The following is a 25,000-nucleotide window of genomic DNA, read 5'->3' on the forward strand; positions in this document are numbered from 1 at the left end:
TGTGTGTGTGTGTGTGTGTCTGTGTTTGTCTGCGTGTGTGTGTGTCTGTGTGTATGTATATGTGTGTGCGTGTGTCTGTGTGTGTCTGTGTGTGTCTGTGTGAGAACCTCCTCCCTCTCCTCTCTACAGCATCCTCCTCCAGCTCAACCAATCAGGTGCTGAGGAGCAGGATCATGTGACCATCCAGCACCAATCGAGCTGCAGGAGTCACCGGCAGAGAGGGAGGCTCCTCCCCCTGTGAGTCAGAGCCTGAAGGATCGAGCGACGAACACGTTTCTTCTTCTTCTTCAGATCAGCTGCTCTGCCCCCCCCCCCCCCCCCCGCCTGGGACCTCAGGGGGATGAACGGGGAGGTGATGGAGGTGATGGAGGAGAAACAGGAGCAGCATCAAGCCGGCAACGGCTCCCAGCTCCCTCCCCCCCCCACCATCACGCCGGCCATCCCCCCCTACGTGAAGCTGGGTCTGACCGTCGCCTACACCATCTTCTACTCGCTGCTCTTCTCCTTCATCTACGTCCAGCTGTGGCTGGTGCTGAGGTACCGGCACAAGCGCTTCAGCTTCCAGACGGCCTTCCTGTTCCTGTGCCTCCTGTGGGCCGCCCTGCGCGCCCTCCTCTTCTCCTTCTACTTCAGAGACTGTGTCACCGCCAACGCTCTGCGACCCTTCTCCTTCTGGCTGCTCTACTGCTTCCCCGTCTGCCTGCAGTTCTTCACCCTGAGCCTCATGAACCTCTACTGCTTCCAGGTGAGACCTGCTGGAGCACCTGGGTCCCTGAGGACGTCTGCTCAGGCTGGGATCTGCTGTCATGACTGTAACATGTGTTCATGCTCTGATTCCAGAAGACACTTCATTATGATAATAACTTGGCTGAAGGACACAAACACTGTCCTCACATCGCTGCAGCTCCTCTTTCAGCCTCTGTCTCTAACACTTGGTTTCAGCTCCTGTCTCTTTAAGACCCTCCTCCTGATAAAGTCTGCTCTGATTGGTCAGCTGCACCACTCTGTGTGATTAGTCCATTGCCTGCCCTTCGTCCAATCAGCAGTGACGTGTATATAAACCCCGCCTTCTTCAGCTGCCTCTGTCGCTTCCTGGTTTCCATGGTGACGAGAGGGTTCCTCCATCACTGCTGAAGAAGAACGATGAAGATGTTCTGACCTTCACCTGAGGTCAAGGTCGAGAACAAGGTCCGGACTACGTGTCCCATCAGGCAGCGTGATCCACCAGGGGGAGCTAGAGACGTCTGACCTCCGACCTGCAGCCGTGGATCAGGAGGTCGAGCGGGTCGTCCACTGATCAGTCCGTGGTTCAGGCGTCAGACATTGAACCTGACGTTCTGTCCGATGAGGTGAAGGTTGTGAGAACTCGACGTTGTGTTGGTGAAGTTCACACGTTGCACCAACTCCTGCCAACGTGTTGATGAACCTGTGGGAATCGAACTACCGATGAAAAGAAGGACTTTGTGCTGCTTGACGCTACAGAAGCTAAATCTTTCTCTGTCTCACGATCACAGAGAAGTTGTGTAGTTGTGTAGTTGTCTTTCTTGTTGTGAGTTTCTGATGTGTGATTCTCTCTCAGGTTTATTTCAAGGCGAAGTCGAAGCACACACCTGCGCTGCTGAAGTTCAGGTGACCTCCGGTTCTCATCTTCAACACTGATTCACATCTTAAAGAAGAACTGAAGTTTCATTTATATGTTGTGAATATTACAAATAAGATGATTCACTTGCTCTTCCACCTCCAGACTTCCTCTGTACCTCGTCTTCCTCGCGGTCAGCCTCCTCTTCCTGGTGGTGAACCTGGTCTGCGCCCTACTGGTCAGGACCACCGCCGCCCACGTGAAGACCCTGGTCCTGGTGAGGGTCACCATCAACGACAGCCTGTTTGTCCTCTGCGCCGTCTCGCTGTCCGTCTGCCTCTACAAGGTGGCCAAGATGTCTCTGGCCAGCATCTACCTGGAGTCCAAGGTGAGGTGGAGGAGATCGAGAAGCTTCCCACACGAGGACCCTCTGTGAGCAGTGATGTAATGACTGGTGTGTGCCTGCAGGGGACGTCGGTGTGCCAGGTGGCGCTGATCGGCCTCACGGTGGTGCTGCTGTACGCCTCTCGAGCCGGTTACAACCTGGTGGTGCTCGCCCTCACCGACATCCGGACCATCAGCTCCTTCGACTTCGACTGGTACAACGTCTCAGACCAGGTGAGGTCGCCGCCGCGCCGACACGACCTGTGAATCCTGTGACCTCTGACCTCTGACCCTGTGTCTCCAGGCCGACCTGCGCTCGTCCCTGGGAGACGCCGGCTACGTGGTGTTCGGGGGGGTCCTGTTCGTGTGGGAGCTGCTGCCCACCTCGCTGGTGGTCTTCTTCTTCAGGGTGCGACGGCCTCCTCAGGACAGGGTCAGTCCTCCTGACCGGGTCAGATGACCTTTGACCTGTGCACGTGACAAACCCAACGTGTAGTAAAATGATTATCTTTAATTATTCAGTCACTTTAGAATCATCAGCGCTCAACATGTAAATATGAACATTAACGACAGAACTTTAAAATCTGATGAGTTTACGTTTACAGGCCGAAGTGAAATCAGGTTGTGTTTCCACCAGCAGGGCGGCGCCGCGATCCCGAGCCACATCCTGTCCTCGCGGGGGGGGCTACTTCTTCGACAACCCCCGCCGCTACGACAGCGACGATGACCTAGCCTGGAGCATTCCTCCCCAGAATGCATCAGCCAGGTATGAACATCATCACTGGTCACGATTCCTCTTCTTCAGTGGAATCTCTCGTTACTGCTCAGACTCTGCATGCAAAGAGAGTCACCACCACCGGGGGGCACTGTTCCATCTGAGAGGGTTGGGCCTCTCTTCTGGAGGAGGTTTGTTCTTCTTCTTTGTTTGGAGAAGAAGAAGAAGAAGAAGAAGAAGAAGAAGAAGAAGAAGAAGAAGAAGAAGAAGAAGAAGAAGTTAGTTGCCACCTGCCAATAAACTGAAGAAAGAAGAAGAAGAAATGAGAGGAACCGAACAGTGAGTCACAGAAGAAGGGAAAGCTCGGAGCTCATTCACCAACAGATTAGAATTCCAAATGTATAAAGAAGATTAAAGTCGTAAACCAGATTTTATTTATAGAGGAAACATGAGGCTTGTATTCCAGAACAGTTAGATCAGCTACTGTTAGATGTGATTCTGAATTATTACTTGTATGAATGTAAAGTTGGATAAGGGAACACAAACTGGAGGATGGGGGGGGGGGGGGGTTGGTTTGTGGGGACGTTAATGCTCATCGCACATGGGGGGGGGGGGGGGGGGAGTACTCACAGATGCTAATGGAGAGTATTGAAGAGCTGCTGGAAGGAGAAGGTCTCATGATGGAAGTTAGATGTTAGATGTTCAGGAAACACATCAACCTGAGAAGTTATTATTATTATTATGAACCTCAGTGTCGAGGATCTGTGAGTGGGACGAATCAGAAGAAACAACCGGGATCATGTGACACTAGAGGAATAGGAACTGAGGTTTTTAACAATACACAATGTTTAACAACTTCTTGTTTTGTCAGGCTCTGGCGCCCCCTGCTGTTTAAACCAACAATGACCATAACGTGTCACACTGAGCAGCATCTTGATTGACAGGTGGAATCTTGAATTCTTCTGATCCCAGTTTCCTGTTTGTCTCTCAGCTTCTCCTCCGAGTGCTACGACTGTGGCAGCTTCACCTCCATCAGTGACCAGCACCTGACCCCCGGGGAGCTCCATCATTACCCATGATGCTTCACTGCTCAGCTTCACGGGAACTCCATCAGTGACCAGCACCTGACCCCCGGGGAGCTCCATCATTACCCATGATGCTTCACTGCTCTGCTTCACCAGAGAGCTCCATCAGTGACCAGCACCTGACCCCCGGGGGAGCTCCATCATTACCCATGATGCTTCACTGCTCAGCTTCACGGGAACTCCATCAGTGACCAGCACCTGACCCCCGGGGAGCTCCATCATTACCCATGATGCTTCACTGCTCTGCTTCACCAGAGAGCTCCATCAGTGACCAGCACCTGACCCCCGGGGAGCTCCATCATTACCCATGATGCTTCACTGCTCAGCTTCACGGGAACTCCATCAGTGACCAGCACCTGACCCCCGGGGAGCTCCATCATTACCCATGATGCTTCACTGCTCTGCTTCACCAGAGAGCTCCATCAGTGACCAGCACCTGACCCCCGGGGAGCTCCATCATTACCCATGATGCTTCACTGCTCAGCTTCACCAGAGAGCTCCATCATTACCCATGATGCTTCACTGCTCTGCTTCACCAGAGAGCTCCATCATTACCCATGATGCTTCACTGCTCAGCTTCACCAGAGAGCTCCATCATTACCCATGATGCTTCACTGCTCTGCTTCACCAGAGAGCTCCATCATTACCCATGATGCTTCACTGCTCAGCTTCACCAGAGAGCTCCATCATTACCCATGATGCTTCACTGCTCAGCTTCACCAGAGAGCTCCATCATTACCCATGATGCTTCACTGCTCAGCTTCAGCGCCTGACCCTGGACCTGGAGACGATAAACCCTCCAGAACGTGGAAACGATTTTTAATGACGATCGGCTCGATAAGTCAAATAAATGAATCTGAAATATTATTCCCATTGAACGTGATGATGCTCCTCATGTGAATTCGACAATTTCCTGTATTTATTCCTTTTACCAGATTTATTGTTCACGTGGAACTGGTTACATATCGTTAAACAGCTTCACATCCTGTCCTGAATGATTCTTGAAAACTCCTCAAGTTGTTGTGAACGTAAACAAACACGTGACACTCTGCACGATCGATATCCTGTCAATAACAATAACTGTATCATAAAGTCTGAACACGTCATTTAATCCTGAGTCTGACATTTTCACTTCAAATCAAATCAACTGAAATGTTTCTGAAACTATAAAGAAAATAATTTTTTGGGCATAAAACTACGGAATCTACAGAAACAGCTGATTCAACACTTTTCAAAATCCAAAATCAAATCAGAAAAGAAACAAACGGGTTCAAAGACGACGTTCAGGAAAAAACTATATTCTCAAAACCTTTTGTCACATTAAAGATTAATCAAGTTTTTCTGTTTTATCTGTTTGTAGCAAATCAACAAAAAAAATACTGTAACAATAAAATTCTTATGGTTGTCATGACAACAAACGTGTGATTAAATAATTTTTGTATTGACTGTATATACAGATGATCAGTGACTGTATATAAAGATGATCAGTGACTGTATATAAAGATGATCAGTGACTGTATATAAAGAACATCAGTGACTGTATATAAAGAGGATCAGTGACTGTATATAAAGATGATCAGTGACTGTATATAAAGAACATCAGTGACTGTATATAAAGAACATCAGTGACTGTATATAGATGATCAGTGACTGTATATACAGATGATTAGTGACTGTATATAAAGATGATCAGTGACTGTATATAAAGAGGATCAGTGACTGTATATAAAGAACATCAGTGACTGTATATAGATGATCAGTGACTGTATATACAGATGATTAGTGACTTTATATAAAGATGATCAGTGACTGTATATAAAGAGGATCAGTGACTTTATATAAAGATGAATCAGTGACTGTATATAAAGATGATTAGTGACTGTATATAAAGATGATTAGTGACTGTATATAAAGAACATCAGTGACTGTATATAAAGATGATCAGTGACTGTATATAAAGAGGATCAGTGACTGTATATAAAGATGATCAATGACTGTATATAAAGATGATCAGTGACTGTATATAAAGATGATTAGTGACTGTATATAAAGATGATCAGTGACTGTATATAAAGAACATCAGTGACTGTATATAAAGATGATCAGTGACTGTATATAAAGATGATCAGTGACTGTATATAAAGATGATCAGTGACTGTATATAAAGATGATTAGTGACTGTATATAAAGAACATCAGTGACTGTATATACAGAGGATCAGTGACTGTATATAAAGATGATTAGTGACTGTATATAAAGATGATCAGTGACTGTATATAAAGATGATTAGTGACTGTATATAAAGATGATCAGTGACTGTATATAAAGATGATCAGTGACTGTATATAAAGATGATCAGTGACTGTATATAAAGATGATTAGTGACTGTATATAAAGATGATTAGTGACTGTATATAAAGAACATCAGTGACTGTATATAAAGATGATCAGTGACTGTATATAAAGAGGATCAGTGACTGTATATAAAGATGATCAATGACTGTATATAAAGATGATCAGTGACTGTATATAAAGATGATTAGTGACTGTATATAAAGATGATCAGTGACTGTATATAAAGAACATCAGTGACTGTATATAAAGATGATCAGTGACTGTATATAAAGATGATCAGTGACTGTATATAAAGATGATTAGTGACTGTATATAAAGAACATCAGTGACTGTATATACAGAGGATCAGTGACTGTATATAAAGATGATTAGTGACTGTATATAAAGATGATCAGTGACTGTATATAAAGATGATTAGTGACTGTATATAAAGATGATCAGTGACTGTATATAAAGAGGATCAGTGACTGTATATAAAGATGATCAGTGACTGTATATAAAGATGATCAGTGACTGTATATAAAGATGATCAGTGACTGTATATACAGATGATCAGAGACTGTATATAAAGAGGATCAGTGACTGTATATAAAGAACATCAGTGACTGTATATAGATGATCAGTGACTGTATATAAAGAGGATCAGTGACTGTATATAAAGAGGATCAGTGACTGTATATAAAGATGATCAGTGACTGTATATAAAGATGATCAGTGACTGTATATAAAGATGATTAGTGACTGTATATAAAGATGATCAGTGACTGTATATAAAGATGATCAGTGACTGTATATACAGATGATCAGAGACTGTATATAAAGAGGATCAGTGACTGTATATAAAGAACATCAGTGACTGTATATAAAGAGGATCAGTGACTGTATATAAAGATGATCAGTGACTGTATATAAAGATGATCAGTGACTTTATATAAAGAGGATCAGTGACTTTATATAAAGATGATCAGTGACTGTATATAAAGATGATCCACCAGATGAGTGATGTTCAGAAATATTTATTCCCGTTTTCAAATAAATAAAATCAACAGGTACACACATCAACATGGTGCAACTATATATATTTATATATACACATATAAATGTGTATATTTCTGTATATAATCATAAAGATCCTAAAGCTAAAGAAACCTCCTGCGCTGCTTTTTACAAACAGATTTGGATCAGACATGAAATTGTAAAGATGAAGTTGGTTAAGTTTGTTCAGGTTCAGATGTCGAAGGAACACACACAAACACACAAACATACAAACACACAAACAAACACACTCTTTCTTTCACATCGTGGCACAAGGTGTTTCTGAAGCATCAGGATCGATCGACAAAATAAGAAAAATGATCCATTTTTCAGAGAATCTGTTTCAAACATTTGATCCATTTCATTAGATTGAGCTCATGTTCTGTGTTTATTAGGAAATTTAACAAATGCCCAATCCCTCCAAATTTTTTAATTCACAATAACACAAACAAACATAATTGATGATCATGAAAACAGAAACCCGCCACCAGGGGCACGAGGAGGTTTTTACTGACGACAAACTGAGAAACTGTAAAAAGATTTCAGTTTGTTTCCTTGTTTTTATTTTTATCAGTAACCGGAGGAACGAACGTCTCCCTCTGCAGGAGGATCGGAGAACTGCACACTCTACTGAAACAGGAAACAAACTTCACAAATTATTTCTATTTCTGACCAAGAGGGAATATTCAAATGATTTTATCTTAAAGTTTAATCAAAGGTTTCTTACACATTAAAGAACATTAAAGCAGTTAAGGCCAAACAGAAGCTGATATGATGTTTTTTACCGAAGTGGTGATTTAACTTATTGTAATGTTGAGACTCGTGGAAACAATCAAATAAAAGATGAACTTCCAGAGCATCAGAAACAAACAACAAATGAAATGTAGGCAACTTTAAATTCTTTGGTCCATTTTCTATTATAACTTTATCATCACAGCAAAAAAAAAAAAAACAATAAGCTTTTATCCAGAAAGTCACAGATCGTGATCAGACCTCAGATCTGTCCTCCACGTCTCCGCTTCCCTCTGAAAACAAGGCCATTGTGTCTGTGCTTTGATTGACAGGTGTCGTCACAGACTCAACGTGTCTCACACTTTGTTGCTTGTTGGACGTTGCTCTCGGTTCTGAGAAAAAAGTTCTGAACGCGAGACTAAAACCCAAAAGCAAGATTTTGGGTTTGTGAATAAATACTTTGAGAACTAACGTTTAAAGAGTGTCGAGAGAGAGAGACAGAGAGAGAGAGACAGACGGAGAGAGAGACAGAGAGAGAGAGGGGGGAGAGAGAGAGAGAGACAGACGGAGAGAGAGACAGAGAGCGAGAGACAGACGGAGAGAGAGAGGGGGGAGAGAGAGAGAGAGACAGACGGAGAGAGAGAGAGAGAGAGAGAGAGAGAGAGAGAATAATTTCTTATTCTACTGGTAATAAATTATATATTATTTAACCATGGAATCGAGAAGTTCTAGAATGTTTTAGCTGCAGCTGTACGCACACACAGAGACACACACGCGCGCAGACACACACAAGTCTTAAAAACAACTGGAAACAGTGAGCGAGGAGGAAGAGGAAATAAAACCAGGCAGCAGTTTCATCTGGACAAACTTCGTCCGTGTTGAAGTCTTTCAGCGAAGTTACAGAATCTAACAGGATGTGATGTCAGCAGAGGAAGAGGAAGGTTTCCCTCCGAAACCACTGTTTAACCTGTGTCCAGGAGGTCTTCATCGTCTTCATCGTCTTCATCGTCTTCTCCGTGCAGCCGTCTGGTTGCAGAGGGTTCACTCTGCTACATCACTTCCTCCCAGATGTCGGATTACGATGATTCTCTTCAGGACGTCAACTTTTCATCACGAATCACATTCTCAGAAATAAATTTAATGAAACTAACAGATTTCAGTTTTTCACTGGACGACAAAGAAAAAAAACATGTCTGAGGAGGAGGAGGAGGAGGAGCAGGAGGAGGAGCAGGAGGAGGAGGAGGAGGAGCAGGAGGAGGAGGAGGAGCAGGAGCAGGAGGAGGAGGAGGAGGAGCAGGAGGAGGAGAAGGAGGAGGAGCAGGAGCAGGAGCAGGAGGTTTCAGAGGGAAACTGAGATTTGATCCAGACGTCCGTAGAAAAAGCTGAAGGTTAGAATCTTGCAGTTCTCTGGGGGCTGGCGCCACCTAGTGTCCCGGTGGACCTCCTGTTACCTGTTCTCCATCAGCTGGCGGAAGCTGCGGAGCTGCTGTATACTGGTGGACAGCCTGCAGGGGGCGACAGAGATGAACAACACGTCACAGCATGTATTTATTTATAATTGTATTTTAACAGAAACTATAAATTTAAATTCTGACCCAATGATGGCGCTAGATAAAAAGTTAAGGTTGTTATTAAGTCCTCTGTAGTTTGAGGTTCATCCTGAGGGGAACATGAATGTTCTTAAAGTACGTGTTCAGGTATTTCCCAGGGAGACAGCCTCTGGGGATCCCGACAGATCAAAGAGCGGTGGACCGACCTGCAGAAGCCGTTGATCAAAGCCACGATCTCCTGGCGAGTCAACTGGAAGCCTTTAGAAGGACTGTGTTCAGGAAGCTGCTGGATCTCCTGCTCCGAGAAGAGGATCTTCAGGGCGGTGCCCAGACCCTCCGTCTGGAGAGAGAGAGAGAGAGAGAGAGAGACAGAGACACACACACAGTTAATAAAGTTCGTCGTGCTCTATGTTCGTTTCACCCCCCCCCCCCCCCCAGGGTGTACCCGGGACTCACCTGGAGCTTCCCCCACACTCGACACTTGCTGCAGCCGACACAGTCCATGATCCTGGAGATGTTTTTGAAGTGGAGGCGGAACTCCTCCTGGAAAACCAACGAGAAGAGAAGATTACATCCACACGTCCTCATCCTGGGACATCACGTCCTGACTGTCCTCTCACCTTCAGTGTCTTCGCTTCAATCTTGTGTCCGGCAAACATGGACTTCTCGTCAAAGTGCATCGGGAATGTTCTGGAAGAGACAGTCACCACTTAACTTATAACTGAAGAGACAAATCAATGGACATGTGGGAGACGTCAGGTTCCACATGTTATCAGAAGGTTCTGATCAATATCAGCCCTTTACATTGATCTGTAGTGAGTGATCAGAACATCCTGTCTGAGTGTCTCCTGGTTCAAGTCACCTGATCTCGTTGAAGACCTGCAGCAGCAGCTCCTTGGTGGCTGCGTCCTCCTGCGTGTTCCCCGTGTACAGGTTGACGAAGGCCCGCTCAAAGTACGGAGCCACCTTGTAGAGCGCCCGCAGCTCTATCAGGTACAGGAAGTAGAGGTTCTTCAGGCGCCGCGTGCCCTCGCCCTTCGTGTCCGCCATGTCGAAGCGCTGCCGGAACTCCTGGAGGTTCGGGCCCCACACCGAGCGGCCCCAGCGCTCTGAGGGGCCACAGCAACACAACCGGTCAACACACCAGGGTTCAGTGCATTCTCCTTTTCACTGCGACTTTGACCTTACACGTTTGGTTCCAACTCAACCTTTGTGTCTGTTTAAAAAGGAATCAGGCCTCAGGGTTTTTACAACATGTACATGAGGCCTGAAGCTTGAGGAGCTCTCACCGTCCAGCAGGTACTCGGCACACAGGTGGATGTTGATGCTGCTGTGGAGGCCGGAGATCAGTCGGTAGAAAACTCTCTTCTCCAGACACAGACCTGCAGAGACAGAGGGAGCAGACATCTTTGATTCTTTAGTTCTGTTCAAAGCTTGAAGATGTGTCACAGAGCGTCATGTCTACAGCTTGTATATAAATACAAATAAACAGATTTATACATTCATATATAAGCAGAATGATAAAAACACGAGGGGTGTTTACCTTCGAGCCACGTGTAGAAACCTTCTCCTGCAACATGAGCCACATCACAAGAGACTTTATTGTTTTTTAATTCAACACAAATACAAATAAATAGATTTGTCGAGTCCGTGGTCTTACTCACCATCATCATCTCCTGAAACCAAAAGAGAACGAAGATGATTAATCTGAGTTATTCTCACACAGAAGCAGCTGTCGTCCATCTTTATTCACACGCTGATTTAAACCTTCAAGTTGAACAGCTGAGTCGTAAACTTATAAAGATTTAATAAAGCAGCAGCTGAGTTCTGTCAGACATCATTTCTCACAAATTGAAAAGATGCAAAAGCATAAAGTCAAGTGCCAAAGTTTCCTCAAGGCTCAAATCAGCCTATGACAAAACCCTATGTTAATATTATGTCTTTATATGAAAAGGTAAATACAGTTTGTATAACTTAACCACAAAATGTCCAGTTTAATCTGAATATTCCCGTTAATTCCCATGGAAAGTTTACAACTTTGAATATTCCCTCCACACACACATTCCTCCAGCTCCTCCTGTGACCCACAACGTGTTCTCTAAAGATCTCCGGCTCAGTGCTGTTCACCATCCGGCCACCAGGAGGACTCACCTCTGCTCGGGGCCAGAGGGTTCAGAGGTCGGTACACGGATCTGGGCCTGGCAACACAAACACACAATTATTCATGTCATCATCACAATCATCATTAGCACAGCTTCAAATTCAACTTTAGCTACAAGAACTGTTTTAGTTCAGTGAGTGAGTGTGTGTGTGTGTGTTTCTAAGATTGTGTGTTTATCAGCTGGCGTGTTTATCATTTGTGTGTGTTAATTAGCTTTTGTGTTTATTAGCTTGTAATAATTACCGTGTGTGTTTATCAGCTTGTGTGTGTTTATCAGCTTGTGTGTGTTTATCCGATTGTGTGTGTTTATCCGATTGTGTGTGTTTATCCGATTGTGTGTGTTTATCCGATTGTGTGTGTTTATCCGATTGTGTGTGTTATCAGCTTGTGTGTGTTGTCAGCTTGTGTGTTGTCAGCTTGTGTGTTGTCAGCTTGTGTGCGTCTCACTTGAAGCAGTTCTCCTCGTAGATGCTGTTCCACACTCTCCAGGCTGAAGGACCTTTATATCCAGTGAATTTCTCTGGATTCAGCAGCAGATCAACGTACTCAGCATCTGGAGACGTTTCATCTGACACACACAGACACACACAGACACACACAGACACACACAGTAAAGAAAAGGCTTCATGGTCGTTGACTCAAGCTGAACAAACAACATGTGATTTGCTTGTTCTAAGAGCCTCATTGCGTTGACAGGAGTTGTGTTGGGTTGATGATGTTGTCGAGTGTCTCAGGTCAAACTGAGGAACTCACCATCCAGCTCACAGAACTGGTCCTGAGCGTCGTCGTGTCTCGCCCAGTCAGCAAACGCCTCTTTACTCCGGTTACTGAAACAAGGGTTAGGGTCAGGGTTAGGGTTAGGGTCAACCAGTCGGAGAGTGAAGAGGAACACGGTCTCCACATGTCAGAGTCTCCAGTGGTTCTCTGTAGATATGTCAACTGTGGATTCTGACAGTTTCATAATGAAACAAAGAACGTTTATATTTCTCATAAAGCATAAGATCTCTCACTTGGTGTGTTGCTTCACTGCTGTGTTGTGTAACTGTGTGCAGGGATATCATCCATAAGGTTTTTACCATCCACAGTCAGACCTCATAGTTTCTGCTGCAGTTCTCTGTCACATGAACTTTGAACCTGTCACTCAGAATCTGTGGCACATGTTGGTCTACTGCCATCGACTCATTTGAGATCACTGTGACCTTTGGGTTAGGGTTAGGGTTAGAGGAGAGCAGATAAACTGCCTCCTGGTTTCATCTCACAGGTCTGATCATGTGACACACAGTAGAATTATTGTTTTTTATTGGAGTTTAATATGCAATGTCGCTAAATCTTTGCTTTTATTGACACAACTTGGTTTTTATCAGGTCCTCTCTCCGCCTGCTGCTGGTGGCTCGGTGGGAAACCAGCAGCAGTGGAGCAGGAGGTGGAGCAGGAGGTGGAGCAGGAGGGGGAGCAGGAGGTGGAGCAGGAGGGAGACCAGGAGGGGGAGCAGGAGGGGGAGCAGGAGGTGGAGCAGGAGGGGGAGCAGGAGGGGGAGCAGGAGATGGAGCAGGAGGTGGAGCAGGAGGGAGACCAGGAGGGGGAGCAGGAGGGGGAGCAGGAGGGGGAGCAGGAGGGAGACCAGGAGGGGGAGCAGGAGGTGGAGCAGGAGGGGGAGCAGGAGGGGGAGCAGGAGGGGGAGCAGGAGGGGGAGCAGGAGGTGGAGCAGGAGGTGGAGCAGGAGGGGGAGCAGGAGGGAGAGCAGGAGGTGGAGCAGGAGGTGCTCTCACCTGAGGGTGCTGTTGATGGCCCCCAGCTCGATGGCCTGCTCACAGTCCGTCAGGTCCAACCTCGTGTTCGCGGCCGGGGAGTACTGCAGAGTAAAGAAGTGTTAGCATGCTAATGCTAACCACACTGATAATAACTACATCATGATTTCTCCTAGCTAAACAAATATCAGCGAGCAGTTTCAAACCGACGTCCTCGACATGAGCAACGAGAATCCAGGAACATGTTGTTCAAGAAAACCAAAGTACACCGTGCTGCATGTCTGTCACACACAAGTGCTGCTAAGCTACATTCTTTTGTTGTTCAAGTTGTAGTCTGAAGAAGTGTGTGTTTAGTTTGTGGAGGAAGATGTGTAGACTTTCTGTCCTGATGTCCACGTGGAGCTCGTCCCACCTTCAGGACCCGGGACAGGACACTCCATAGCAGCAGTAATGTGACAGTGTGGGCGGAGCTTAGGTCACGATCAACCTGTCGAGCTCATGATGGGTTTGGATTTTAAAATTCTGCTGGGATGGCACATATCCCAGTTCCTCTTCAAACTGGCCCCGGACTCGGACCCTGATGAGTCGAGTCCAGATGTTCAAACACATCTCGTTCATAACAAGACAAACATCTAGAAAACCCTGAGTCCTCAGCCTCTGCATGGAAACTGTCCAACAGATAAGACCAGCGTGTGTGAGAGTGTGTGTGCTTGTGTGTTTGTGTGGCAGGGAATCAGCTGATGAGACGGAAAGTGCTGGAACAACTGCAGCTGCTCCTTCACTCCATTGAACAAAGACCAGCGACGGCAGCTCACTCCGGTCTGGGGACATTTTCTAAAGAAGCCTCCTGAACGCACGTCAACGGTCTGTATTTATAAAAAGGACTTTTCTAGTCTTGATGACACTAAAAGCTCTTTACTCCATCACCCATTCACACAAACATTCACACAGTGCCTCTACGTGCAGCCCTTTGTTCTGTGAGGGGGGGGGGGGGGGGGGGGAGTGGGGATCAAAACGTTCCCCAAGGACACTGGTGGGACAGACTGGTATCGAACCGCCGACCTCAGGTCAGAGGGAGGGCGACCTTTAAAGACACTCACCTTGTTGTAGTTCCCAGACTTGATGCCGATGGGGATCTTACTCTGTCAAAGAAACAATAAGGAAATCAGTCCTCCACCTGAAACTGATCATGTGGTTGAACTGGTGCTGGATGAATAACTTTGGTATTAATACAGATTAAATACATATGTGACTATGAACAGGTGTCAGAGTGGTTCACCTCAGGACAGGGCTCCACGTGACAGTCTTTGATTGAACAGTGTCCGTCATCGGGCCAGAAAGGACACGGCCGCCTCAGGTTCACCTATAGGAGAGAGAGAGAGAGAGAGAGAGAGAGAGAGAGAGAGAGAGAGAGAGAGAGAGAGAGAGAGAGAGAGAGAGAGAGAGAGAGAGAGAGAGAGACACACACACACACACAGACAGGTCAGAGAGGAGATATCATCATCCCACTGGGATTGGGTACCACGCCCCAGTAGAACCAGATAGAACAGGGAGGCAGCTGACCTGAGATTGAAGATCATACCTAAGATGGACACCTAGGACACCTAGGACACCTAGGACACCTCCCCCCCCCAGTCCAATAACCTGACTAAAGTATCTTCAGAAAGTGTGACGGGTTGAATGATGTTTTTATATTGAAGTAAAAAATGAGGCTTCACTGAGTAAAATGTCACAAAACCAATTCTGAACAAAAAACATAAAATGACAAACTGAACACTTGGTATTAAATCTTAAAGAAGGACTTAACTTATAAGAGACATGGAATGATATGAAGTGTGTGGTCCAGTGTCCTGAGAGCTCCTACCCTGTAGTATCTGAAGTAGTCTCTCTCCGTCAGCTTCTTGATTCGAGGGTAAATCTTGAAGTTGTTGAAGACGTCGATGCTTTCCACGTCACAGAAGCAGTCGTCCAGAACGCCCGTGAGCTGGAGGCGGAGCCGAGAGGAGCAGAGTTCACATGGGGATGGAGCAGCTACACAGGTTGGTCAGAATGTTTTCAACAAGTTGTTGTCGTGATTTCCGTGTGTTTACATCCACACCAGTTCTAAGACTCATACTATGGTCTGGCTTCACAGCAGGTGGTGTGTACACAGACGGACCACTCCCATGCATTATTAATCCACCTGTAACCTGAACCCACACATGTGATGCAGACAACTCCTCCACCCGGCCAACGCAGAGGGCTCAGCGTGGAGTCGGAGGCCATCGATGAGGAAACAGAGGACGAGGCCGACCCCCCCAGCAGGTGCCCCCCCCAGCAGGTGACCCCCCCCCCAGCAGGTGAGCCACCATCAGCTGTGGTCCCACAGTAAACACCTGATTTACCAGTCTGAGCTCAGCAGGTCTGAACACACACTGTGGCTTTTAATCCACACAACAAACTGATTCTGTATCTTCTCACACTTCTCATGAAGCCCATAAACATCAGAAAAATGATAATTTAAACTAAATGTTATTTAAAACGACCTGATTCAGTGAAGCCAGCTTTTTGAAACACCAGTTTGTGAATGACTGGTTCAAAGTGAGTGGAGGTGACGTTCACTCTGTTCTTCTCAATATTTGCTCTAATGTGTCAAATGTTCAGATCAGAGTTTTTACACGTGTGTAAAACATGTAATTAAAGTAAAAATACTTTATCCAGAAGCATCTTCTGTGTTTCTCATTACACTCTATTCTAAACTACAACTTTATTCTTGTAAAGTTGCAACATTATTTTTGAAATAATAATGAGAGATTTTTTTTTAGGTTAGGTTAATATTTTGAACATGTTATAAAAAGGTATTCATATATTCCACTAAGAAAAGGGAGCCACAGACAGGTGAACATCCTAACAGCTGTTCAAACTAAATAAATCATGACTGAGAAAGAAGAGGTGAAAATCAAACAGCTGTTTCAGATGCATCAGACCCGACACATGGAGTCAGCTGTGGACTCTGTGATGAGCAGGAGAATCCACATTCAGAAGCTATCGTCTTGTTTCCCTGCCGTGAGTCCAGCTGCTCACAAACACCTGGAACGTGTCAGCATGACACACAAACACACACAAACACACACACACACAGCTGACCTCAGATCGCAGCAGTCCACCGAGCCCCAGGCAGGTCAGGAGGAGCCACAAAGCTCTCAGCATGGTGCCGCTGATCACAGGTCAGGACCTCAGGTGAGGATCTCAGGTCAGAACAACCACCGGTGAACCTGGAGTCTGAGTCCTGATCAGTCTGAGCTGTCACTCAACTCTCACCACAGACCCGCCCTCTCACCATGACACAAACCGCCCCCTGACCGTAGACCCGCCCCCCTGTAGTCCTGCGTGCTGTGAGTGGGCCGGAAGCAGCCGCTGAGGTCAGAGCAAAGAACTCCAACTCCCATGAGACACCTGCGGCTAGGGAACCAGCGAATCAGATGGCAGCACAGCCAATCAGAGAAGACCACGCTTTTCTACTCGATGACTTCTATGAAAATCTGAAGAGCTCAGTTTAGACCCGTATTCAAATCAGAAGATGGAATTAGTCCGAAATGTAATATTAACGTTACATTCTCTGAGTATTAGTTACTCTAGTTATTATTAAATGAAACCCAATCTAATGCGTCAGTTAAATCTGACATGTCAAAGGTTTTAAAAAATAAAAAATGTATGACGACACAAGTCACACACACACACAGTTGCAGCTAGCTAGCATCACAAACACACTTGCAACTAGCTAGCATCACACACATACACACTGCTGCAACTAGCTAGCATCACACACATACACACTGCTGCAACTAGCTAGCATCACACAAACACAAACACACAGTTAGCTAGCATCCCCCCACACACACAGCTACCTTGCATCACACACACACAAGGTTGCAGTTAGCTAGCATCACAAACACACTTGCAACTAGCTAGCATCACACACACACACAGCTAGCTAGCATCACACACACAAACACACACACACACAGCTAGCTAGCATCCCCCCCCCCCACACACACACAGCTAGCTAGCTAGCATCAAACACACACACAGCTAGCTAGCATCACACACGGTGCCGTCCCTTGAGGGGGACAGTAGAAACCGTTGCACCGTTTCCCTCCCTGATCTAAGCCGGGGACCGGAGCCCCTCGCCCCGCTGCGGCCCCGCAGTCCCCCGGTCACTCACATGGCAGAAGCAGCTCTGCTCCGGGCTGCCGGCGGCTCCGCTCCGGGGCTCGCTGCTCCGGGTCGGGGTCTCGACCTGATTGTGTTGGAACCAACACAGAACCAAGTTCCCGTAGAACCAGGCCAGCAGCAGAACCCCGAGCGCCGGGAGAGTGACCCTCCACATCCCTCTGCTGGCGGGACACGGACCCACTGAGGTGTCCTCCCGTGTCCAGGGACGAAGACGCAGTGATGTGTCCTCCCGTGTCCAGGGACGAAGACGCAGTGATGTGTCCTCCCGTGTCCAGGGACGAAGACGCAGTGAGGTGTCCTCCCGGGTCCAGGGACGAAGACGCAGTGAGGTGTCCTCCCGTGTCCAGGCTCCAGGAAGATGTTTGTGAAGCAAGTATCGAGGCTTGTGTTGATGACGTATGTGAGCGAGCCGGACGTACCACGTGACTCAGTCAGGAAATGGTTCGTGGGTGTGAAATACAAGAGGAGGCGAAACGCAGTGGACCACTAGGTGGCGCAGTGGACCACATGAAGCACAAAACACTCGCGCGACGTCTCACTGTGACGTCTCGTTTCCGCCTGTCAGTCACAGAACACGTCAGCTTCCTTCGATCGCCCCCTGGTGGCTGCAGTAAAGGTAGACAAACCATCGTGGACAAACCATCGTGGACAAACGGGCAGGTGGTACAGTGAGGTGAACAGAGTGCAGGAGTTCAGAAAGATGGTCGAGATCCTGCTTGGATTGATACCTGTCTTTCTCAGGTTTTCCTTCCCTATAATATTTAACTATAATAATTAATATCATAATAGATTCAAGTCACAGTAAGAAATATGCTCCTGTCTCAGAAGGCCCCTGCAGTGACTGCAGTCTGCCAGCAGGGGTAGCTGTCGATCCAGCACAGTGGCCACAAAACACACAAACACACGTACACACAGACTTATTTTCGTCATAATGTGACTTTCTCCTTCATTATGACCTCATCGCTCCATCGTACACAACATGTCAGGTTGTTGACATTACCTTATCACCTTATTGCACGTGGCAGCTCTTGTATAGAAAATAATAATTTGATCCCAGCACTATTATCACTTGTCTTTTGTCAGGAAGTCTTTCCACTGTTGCAGCCCTCACAATGCTACAGGGCCACCTACTGGCTTTAGTAGGAACAACATATTTAATACGATACGCCACAGATCTCTGATATTCTATTATATGACATTCTTTTCTATATTATCCTAACTGACCAATCAGAGTGAGGTGGGAGAAATGTAACTGGACACAAAATAATGACTTGTTTAGAAGTAGGTATATGCTATGCTATATATATATAATAATAATAATAATAATAATAATAATAATAATAATAATGATGATGATGTGTGGACACAACTTGACACGAGACCAACAGGAAGTCGAAGTTGACTGTGAAGATGTTTGTTCAAAAGATAAATAGATCAAAACAACCATGTTGACTCTTTTTCAGCTGAGTCGACACAAACCACCACGCCGTGTTCCCAGGCTCCTGATTGGCTCCCGATCAGGTCAGAGGGTCACGTGGATCGAGCGAGGTGGTTCATCTCCCCCATGAACCCCCCCAGTCGACGGCCACTTCCCCCACATCAGCTCAACTGAGCGACTGGTAACTTGAGGTGTGTTGTGTAGCAGAGGTGTGTGTGTGTGTGGGGGGGGGGGGGGGCGCTGAACCCCAGTGTCTAAAGACAACTGACTCATGTGTGGTTTACATGACACAGGCCGCTTCGACCACCTCGACCCTGAACACACCAGACGCACACAGGGTCACGTGCTCTGGGCTGCTGGGAAACACATGCACGGCTTTGTTGTGCCAGACACACAACGTGTGTGTTGGTTTTTAACCAGGTTGAAAAGAAGGTGGCAGAAAAACATGATCAGAAATGTTTGAAAATCACATCTTTCAAAACGTCTGAACCTCTGACTGGTCACATGACAAGACTGAATGACCAGGATGTGACTGAGCTGCACAAACAGTGAGTGAGTGTGTAAGTGTGTGAGTGTGAGTGTGAGTCTGTGTAACCTTCAGATGTTAAATATAACTTTCATGTTTCTAGAAAAAGCTGCCCCCCCCCCCCCCCCCCCCACACACACACACACTCTATGATTGATACGCTCCGCCTCCCTTAGCCGTCGTCTCCATAGCAGCTCGTCGGGGGTCAAGGTGAGTGTTCATGTTGTGTTACTCCTCTGGTTGTGTCTCTTGTCGTCTCGGACTCACACGACACCTTTCTCCTGTTTCTGATTCTCCGTCACATCAACCAAGTTTTTAATTTAGTTGAACTCAGATTAAGAAACCAAGAAAAGGTTAAAGCTGATGTTTGTGTTGTTGCCTCATTTGTTTGTATGTTTGTTGGTTTGTCAGCACGATACACAAAAACTACTGGACCGATAATCATGAGATGTTTCATCTGAAAATCATCTCAGGTTCGTCTGAAGTCCACAGGAGGACAAATCAGTCATCAAGAATAAATACCACGGAACATGTCAGGAACACGTCAGGAACATGTCAGGAGCACGTCAGGAACACCTTAGGAACACGTCAGGAACATGTCAGGAAAGTGTCAGGAACATGTCAGGAACACGTCAGGAACATGTTAGGAACACGTCAGGAACATGTTGGGAACACGTCAGGAACATATAAGGAACATGTTAGGAACACGTCTAGAACTTGTTAGGAACACGTCTGGAACTTGTTAGGAACACGTCAGGAAAGTGTCAGAAACATGTTAGGAACACGTCTGGAACATGTTAGGAAAGTGTCAGGAACATGTTAGGAACACGTCAGGAACATGTTAGGAACACGTCAGGAACATGTCAGGAAAGTGTCAGGAACATGTCAGGAACACGTCAGGAACATGTCAGGAACACGTCAGGAACATGTCAGGAACATGTTAGGAACACGTCAGGAACATGTCAGGAAAGTGTCAGGAACATGTCAGGAACACGTCAGGAACATATCAGGAACATGTTAGGAACACGTCAGAAACATGTTAGGAACACGTCAGGAACAATTTAGGAACACGTCAGGAACATGTTAGGAACACGTCCCTGGTTCAGTTCTGAAAACAATCTTCAAAGTCATTTGAACTATTACTCATATATAACTAATGAAACAATATATAATGTGTATTATAGAGGAATGTAAATGTTCCCTGTTACAGCCTTTAGTGTTTCCACCTCTTCCTCTTTCTATTGGCCGATCCCCCAGACTCAAACCCCCCCCCGGCCTCAGGGGTAACTTTCCATGAGAGGGAGAAGGAATCATGGCTGAGATCCAGATGTTACTGCTGCTCAGGCTGCTATTAGAGCAGCAGTGGATATTTTGATTCTATTTTTTGAGCTTGGGAAAAGGAGGAGAGCATGAGAAGCTGTCGGGGGGGAATCCTGCAGGGAATCCCTCACATGGGATTTCACCCAATTCTACTAATAGTCATTGAAATAGAACATTTCAAAACAGCCACAAAGATGGACAAACACTAAAACACATTTATTGTCAGCGAACTGTTTCAGATGAGTTATTGGTGTCACAGGTCTGATATGATCGGATTAATTAAAGTGGGACAGATGCAGCCCCCCCCCCCCCGGGTGGCCTTTACTTCCTGCCAGCTAACTGACGATGTGAATCCCTGTCCCCTCTGTTTACCTTCCAGCAGCGATACCCAGGCAACAGGGCTGCAGCTGAACCAGATGAAGAGTCAACTCCTCGCCTGGTGATGCATGCTGGGAGTTCACTGATTAATGGCACAGGAGCCTCACGGCTAATTATAGAGCGCAGCTGCTGGGTTTCAGCCAGTGAAACGCCTTGTACGCAACCCGGTACGCCACCGTGACACCGCCCAACTACACCACACCTTCATGATTCCCTCCTCCTGGTTCTGTCAGGAACCGTCACCTCAGATTTCATGTTGAAGTGAACTCGGGTAAGAGTCGGTGTTGAACAGCTCAAGATGTGCTTCCTCTGATACCATCAGAGTGAGGAGGAGGAGGAGGAAGAGGAGGAGGAGGAGGAGGAGGAAGAGGCTCAGGCTCCTCGTTCCTGACTCGGGGAGAAAAGGAAAGGAACCTCTAACATAGGCCCTCTAGTGGCCCCCTGTTGGGCCCCCCTGGTGAACCCCCTGTTGGGCCCCCCTGGTGAACCCTCTAGTGGCCCCCTGGTGAACCCTCTAGTGGCCCCCTGTTGGGCCCCCCTGGTGAACCCTCTAGTGGCCCCCTGTTGGGCCCCCCTGGTGAACCCCCTGTTGGGCCCCGGACACGTTCCTGGACCTCATCCTTCAAGCAGCCTCTGAATCATCAGCTGCTGAACTCGTTAGACGAGTCAGAGATTTCATAATTCTATATTTAATGTTTTAAACTTTACTTCAGAGATTTCAGCTGGTTTTCAATTTAATGCATAATTACTTTTACTGCGATCTAATAAATCATCTGTAGAATATCAACAATGAACACACACCTCCCTCTCTCCCTCTCCTCGAGAGAGAGAGTCTATTTGGCAGATTTTGAAACATTAAAAAACCAGAAGCGTTTTAGTTTCTTCTTTATTCATTTTTCGCGAGGTGCTCAGATTGGTCACATGGTGTGGGACAGCCTCCAGACTGAAACACGTGTGACGGTCGAGTTCACACCTTCATCTTCAAAAATATAGAAACACAACGTATTGAAAAAGAAATCAAAATATGATACAGCCGTGTTTACAGTCCACGTCCTGCTGCTGCCGTGGTGAGATTATAAAAACGGAAAAGTTCAAGGAAACCAGCCGGTGGACATTTTAAGGGTCCCGCTCCTTTTTGACTTTTATGTCCCCGGCCAAGATGGTGGCCACCTCCCCCTGCATGAAGGCCCAGGCCACATGGGAGCCGACCAGCGGGCAGCGCTCGCCGCTGGGGCAGAACACCTCGCCGCCGGCGCCCTGCTGCTTGATGCTGTCCCGGGAGCAGGGGAAGCAGAACTTGTGCGAGGGCGCGGAGGGACACTGGACGAAGTGGGTGTCCTCCAGCCGCTCGTGGCACAGGGTGCAGCAGAGCGCCACGCCGCCGGGCGCCGCCGAGGAGTCCGGGAGGCTCTGCGCCGGCAGGGGGGGGGGCTCCATGTCACCGGGGCCGTGTGGAGCAGGAGGGTTCAACGGCCCCTCCCTCTGGGCGAGTCTCCTCTGAGGGGACGGGGACAGTGGGCTGCCGCTGGTCCGCTGTACGCCCGCCGTGGTGGAGTGAACCTGGTTGGCGTCCTTGGGCGAGGCCACGCCTCCTGCGTTGTCAGTGGCGAGGATGAGCGCCGCCATCGGGGACTGACCGTTCTGCACCGGGGCCTCGGGGGGGGCGGGGCGGGAGCTCGGGGTGATGGTGGAGGGGGGGGCGGAGGAGAAGCCCGTCTTCAGGACGTCAGAGTGCGACGGGCGCCACGACTCCCCCCCGCTCCTCTGGAGGGCGCCACCTTCACCGGCCGGCTCCGGGGACGCCTTCCTCTTCATGCTGCGGGGGGGCTTCCCCCTGTCTGAGGAAGAGGAGGAAGAGGAGGAGGAGGGTTACACAACAACACACACACAGTGAACAACACACAGAATACAACACAGACACAGAGTTACACACACACACACAGACACACAGTGAACAACACAGACACACAGAGTGAACAACACACACCCACAGAGTGAACAACACACAGACAACAACACACACAGAGTGAACAACACAGACACACACAAAGTGAACAACACACACAGAGACACACACAGTGAACAACACAGAAACAGAGTGAACCACACAGACCCACAGAATGAACAACACACACACAGTATACAACACAGACACACAGTGAACAACACAGACACACACAGTGAACAACACAGACACACACAGTGAACAACACAGACACAGAGTGAACAACACGGACACACAGACAACACACACCCACAGAGTGAACAACACACAGACAACACACACACAGTATACAACACACACACACACACAGTGAACAACACAGACACACAGTGAACAACACAGACACACAAACAACACAGACACACAGTGAACAACACACACAGTGAACAACACACACAGTTAACACAGTGAACAACACACACACAGTGAACAACAGACACACAAACACAGACACACAGTGAACAACACACACAGTGAACAACACACACAGTTAACACAGTGAACAACACACAAACAGTGAACAACACAGTTAACACACACACATACAGAGTGAACAACACAGACACACAGTGAACAACACAGACACACAGACAACAACACAGACACAGAGTGAACAACACACAGACACTCTCTGAACAACACAACTCAACAAACAGTGATTTGAACACGTGTCCGTTCATGGTAAAACCTCCTCGTGCACGGGATGAGCGTGTCCGCTGCAGACACGTGGTTTAACGTGTGTGTCTGTCTTGTTCACTGTGTGTGTGTGTTTGTTGTTTACTCTGTATGTGTGTCTGTGTGTTGTTCACTGTGTGTTATTCACTGTGTGTGTGTGTTATTCACTGTGTGTCTGTGTTTTATTCACTGTGTGTGTGTGTGTGTGTGTGTCTGTGTGTTATTCACTGTGTGTGTCTGTGTGTTGTTCACTGTGTGTGTCTGTGTGTTGTTCCTCACGCAGCCTACCTGTCCTTCCGGTCCCGGGTTCGAGTCCCAGCAGCCTGTGCATGGCGGCCTGCTCCTTCTTCAGCCGGCTATCGAACGTGTGAAGCGCCATCATGTCCCGCACGGTCCTCCCTCGACCCGTCCACTCCGCGTCCGTCATGTCGGACACGTCGGGCCGGTGTTTGTCTCTCAGGTCCTCCGGGCTCCTCCCGGGGCCTTGCGCCACCACAGCCCCGGGCGGAGCCATGTGGGCCGGGCGGCCGTTCAGCGGGTGGCCGGTGGGAACGGCTCCGTTCACCAGAGGAACCAGGCCGGGAGGAGCCGTGCCGGTCCGGCGGGGGTTCGGGCTTTGCCGGTTCAGTTCCGGAGGCTCGTCTGGTTTGGGAAACCCGTTCGGCACCGGGAGGCCGTTCGCCGGCCTGCCCGCCGGGTACTCCGGTCCCAGCCGGGGAGGCCGGTCGGACAGCGGGTAGCGGTCCAGAGGCTGCGGGGGACGGGAGCACGAGTCTGCGGCCGAGTGGCTCGCGTCCTTCCCGGCGTGCTGGAGCTTCCCCGGACCCGGGGAGCGGGCGCCCTGGAGCCCGTGAGCCCGCTTCAGCTGCCGGGCGCTGTCGATGACGAACTCGACCCGGTCCGCGCCCTCGTAGTTGACGCATCCGCGGCACACGGGCTCGGTGAAGTCCCAGACCAGGGCCCAGGGCATCCGGGGCAGGTCGCACAGGAAGCACGCCTGTCTCCGCGAGGCCGACATGCTGTCTCCACACAGCGGGACACCGCGCGTCTCTGCGGGGGACAAGCGAGCACCGGAGACACGCGTCACACGCACCGGAGC

At 47.9% G+C, this 25,000-nt stretch overlaps 3 protein-coding genes across 3 annotated transcripts; 1 reads left to right on the forward strand and 2 right to left on the reverse strand.

The window, feature by feature from the left end:
• Positions 1 to 340: 340 nt before the first annotated feature.
• gpr137bb (G protein-coupled receptor 137Bb) lies at positions 341 to 3,757 on the forward strand. The gene is given in 8 exon segments (XM_053419545.1): positions 341 to 745; positions 1,580 to 1,629; positions 1,745 to 1,967; positions 2,048 to 2,197; positions 2,268 to 2,396; positions 2,604 to 2,642; positions 2,644 to 2,729; positions 3,670 to 3,757. Coding segments are annotated over 8 exon segments (1,170 nt in total).
• Positions 3,758 to 7,118: 3,361 nt separating this feature from the next.
• Positions 7,119 to 17,990, reverse strand: ero1b (endoplasmic reticulum oxidoreductase 1 beta). Its single transcript, XM_053418663.1, has 16 exons — positions 17,549 to 17,990; positions 15,209 to 15,328; positions 14,624 to 14,707; positions 14,445 to 14,486; positions 13,366 to 13,448; positions 12,350 to 12,423; positions 12,044 to 12,164; positions 11,587 to 11,633; positions 11,100 to 11,111; positions 10,979 to 11,005; positions 10,725 to 10,817; positions 10,298 to 10,544; positions 10,056 to 10,125; positions 9,892 to 9,978; positions 9,642 to 9,775; positions 7,119 to 9,390 (listed from the first exon to the last, which is right to left on the reverse strand). Exons 1-16 carry the CDS (start codon positions 17,711 to 17,713, stop codon positions 9,333 to 9,335), a joined length of 1,464 nt encoding a protein of 487 aa, XP_053274638.1. The 5' UTR covers positions 17,714 to 17,990; the 3' UTR covers positions 7,119 to 9,332.
• A 4,099-nt stretch (positions 17,991 to 22,089) lies between these two features.
• Positions 22,090 to 24,950, reverse strand: irf2bp2b (interferon regulatory factor 2 binding protein 2b). Its single transcript, XM_053418829.1, has 2 exons — positions 24,185 to 24,950; positions 22,090 to 23,087 (listed from the first exon to the last, which is right to left on the reverse strand). Exons 1-2 carry the CDS (start codon positions 24,917 to 24,919, stop codon positions 22,338 to 22,340), a joined length of 1,485 nt encoding a protein of 494 aa, XP_053274804.1. The 5' UTR covers positions 24,920 to 24,950; the 3' UTR covers positions 22,090 to 22,337.
• Between the last annotated feature and the right edge of the window lie 50 nt (positions 24,951 to 25,000).

Source organism: Pleuronectes platessa, chromosome 3 (assembly GCF_947347685.1).
Source record: "Pleuronectes platessa chromosome 3, fPlePla1.1, whole genome shotgun sequence".
NCBI lineage: Eukaryota > Metazoa > Chordata > Actinopteri > Pleuronectiformes > Pleuronectidae > Pleuronectes > Pleuronectes platessa.

Bases quoted from the DNA above. Each gene is read 5' to 3' on its own strand.
- ero1b (XM_053418663.1), bottom strand. From the start codon at position 17,713: ATGTGGAGGGTCACTCTCCCGGCGCTCGGGGTTCTGCTGCTGGCCTGG. The intron at 14,708-15,208 runs GTAGGAGCTCTC...TCTCTCCTATAG, and splicing joins ACTACTTCAGATACTACAGG to GTGAACCTGAGGCGGCCGTG. The intron at 14,487-14,623 runs GTGAACCACTCT...TTTCTTTGACAG, and splicing joins ACGTGGAGCCCTGTCCTGAG to AGTAAGATCCCCATCGGCAT.
- irf2bp2b (XM_053418829.1), bottom strand. From the start codon at position 24,919: ATGTCGGCCTCGCGGAGACAGGCGTGCTTCCTGTGCGACCTGCCCCGG. The intron at 23,088-24,184 runs CTGCGTGAGGAA...GTTGTGTAACCC, and splicing joins GGACCGGAAGGACAGGTAGG to TCCTCCTCCTCTTCCTCCTC.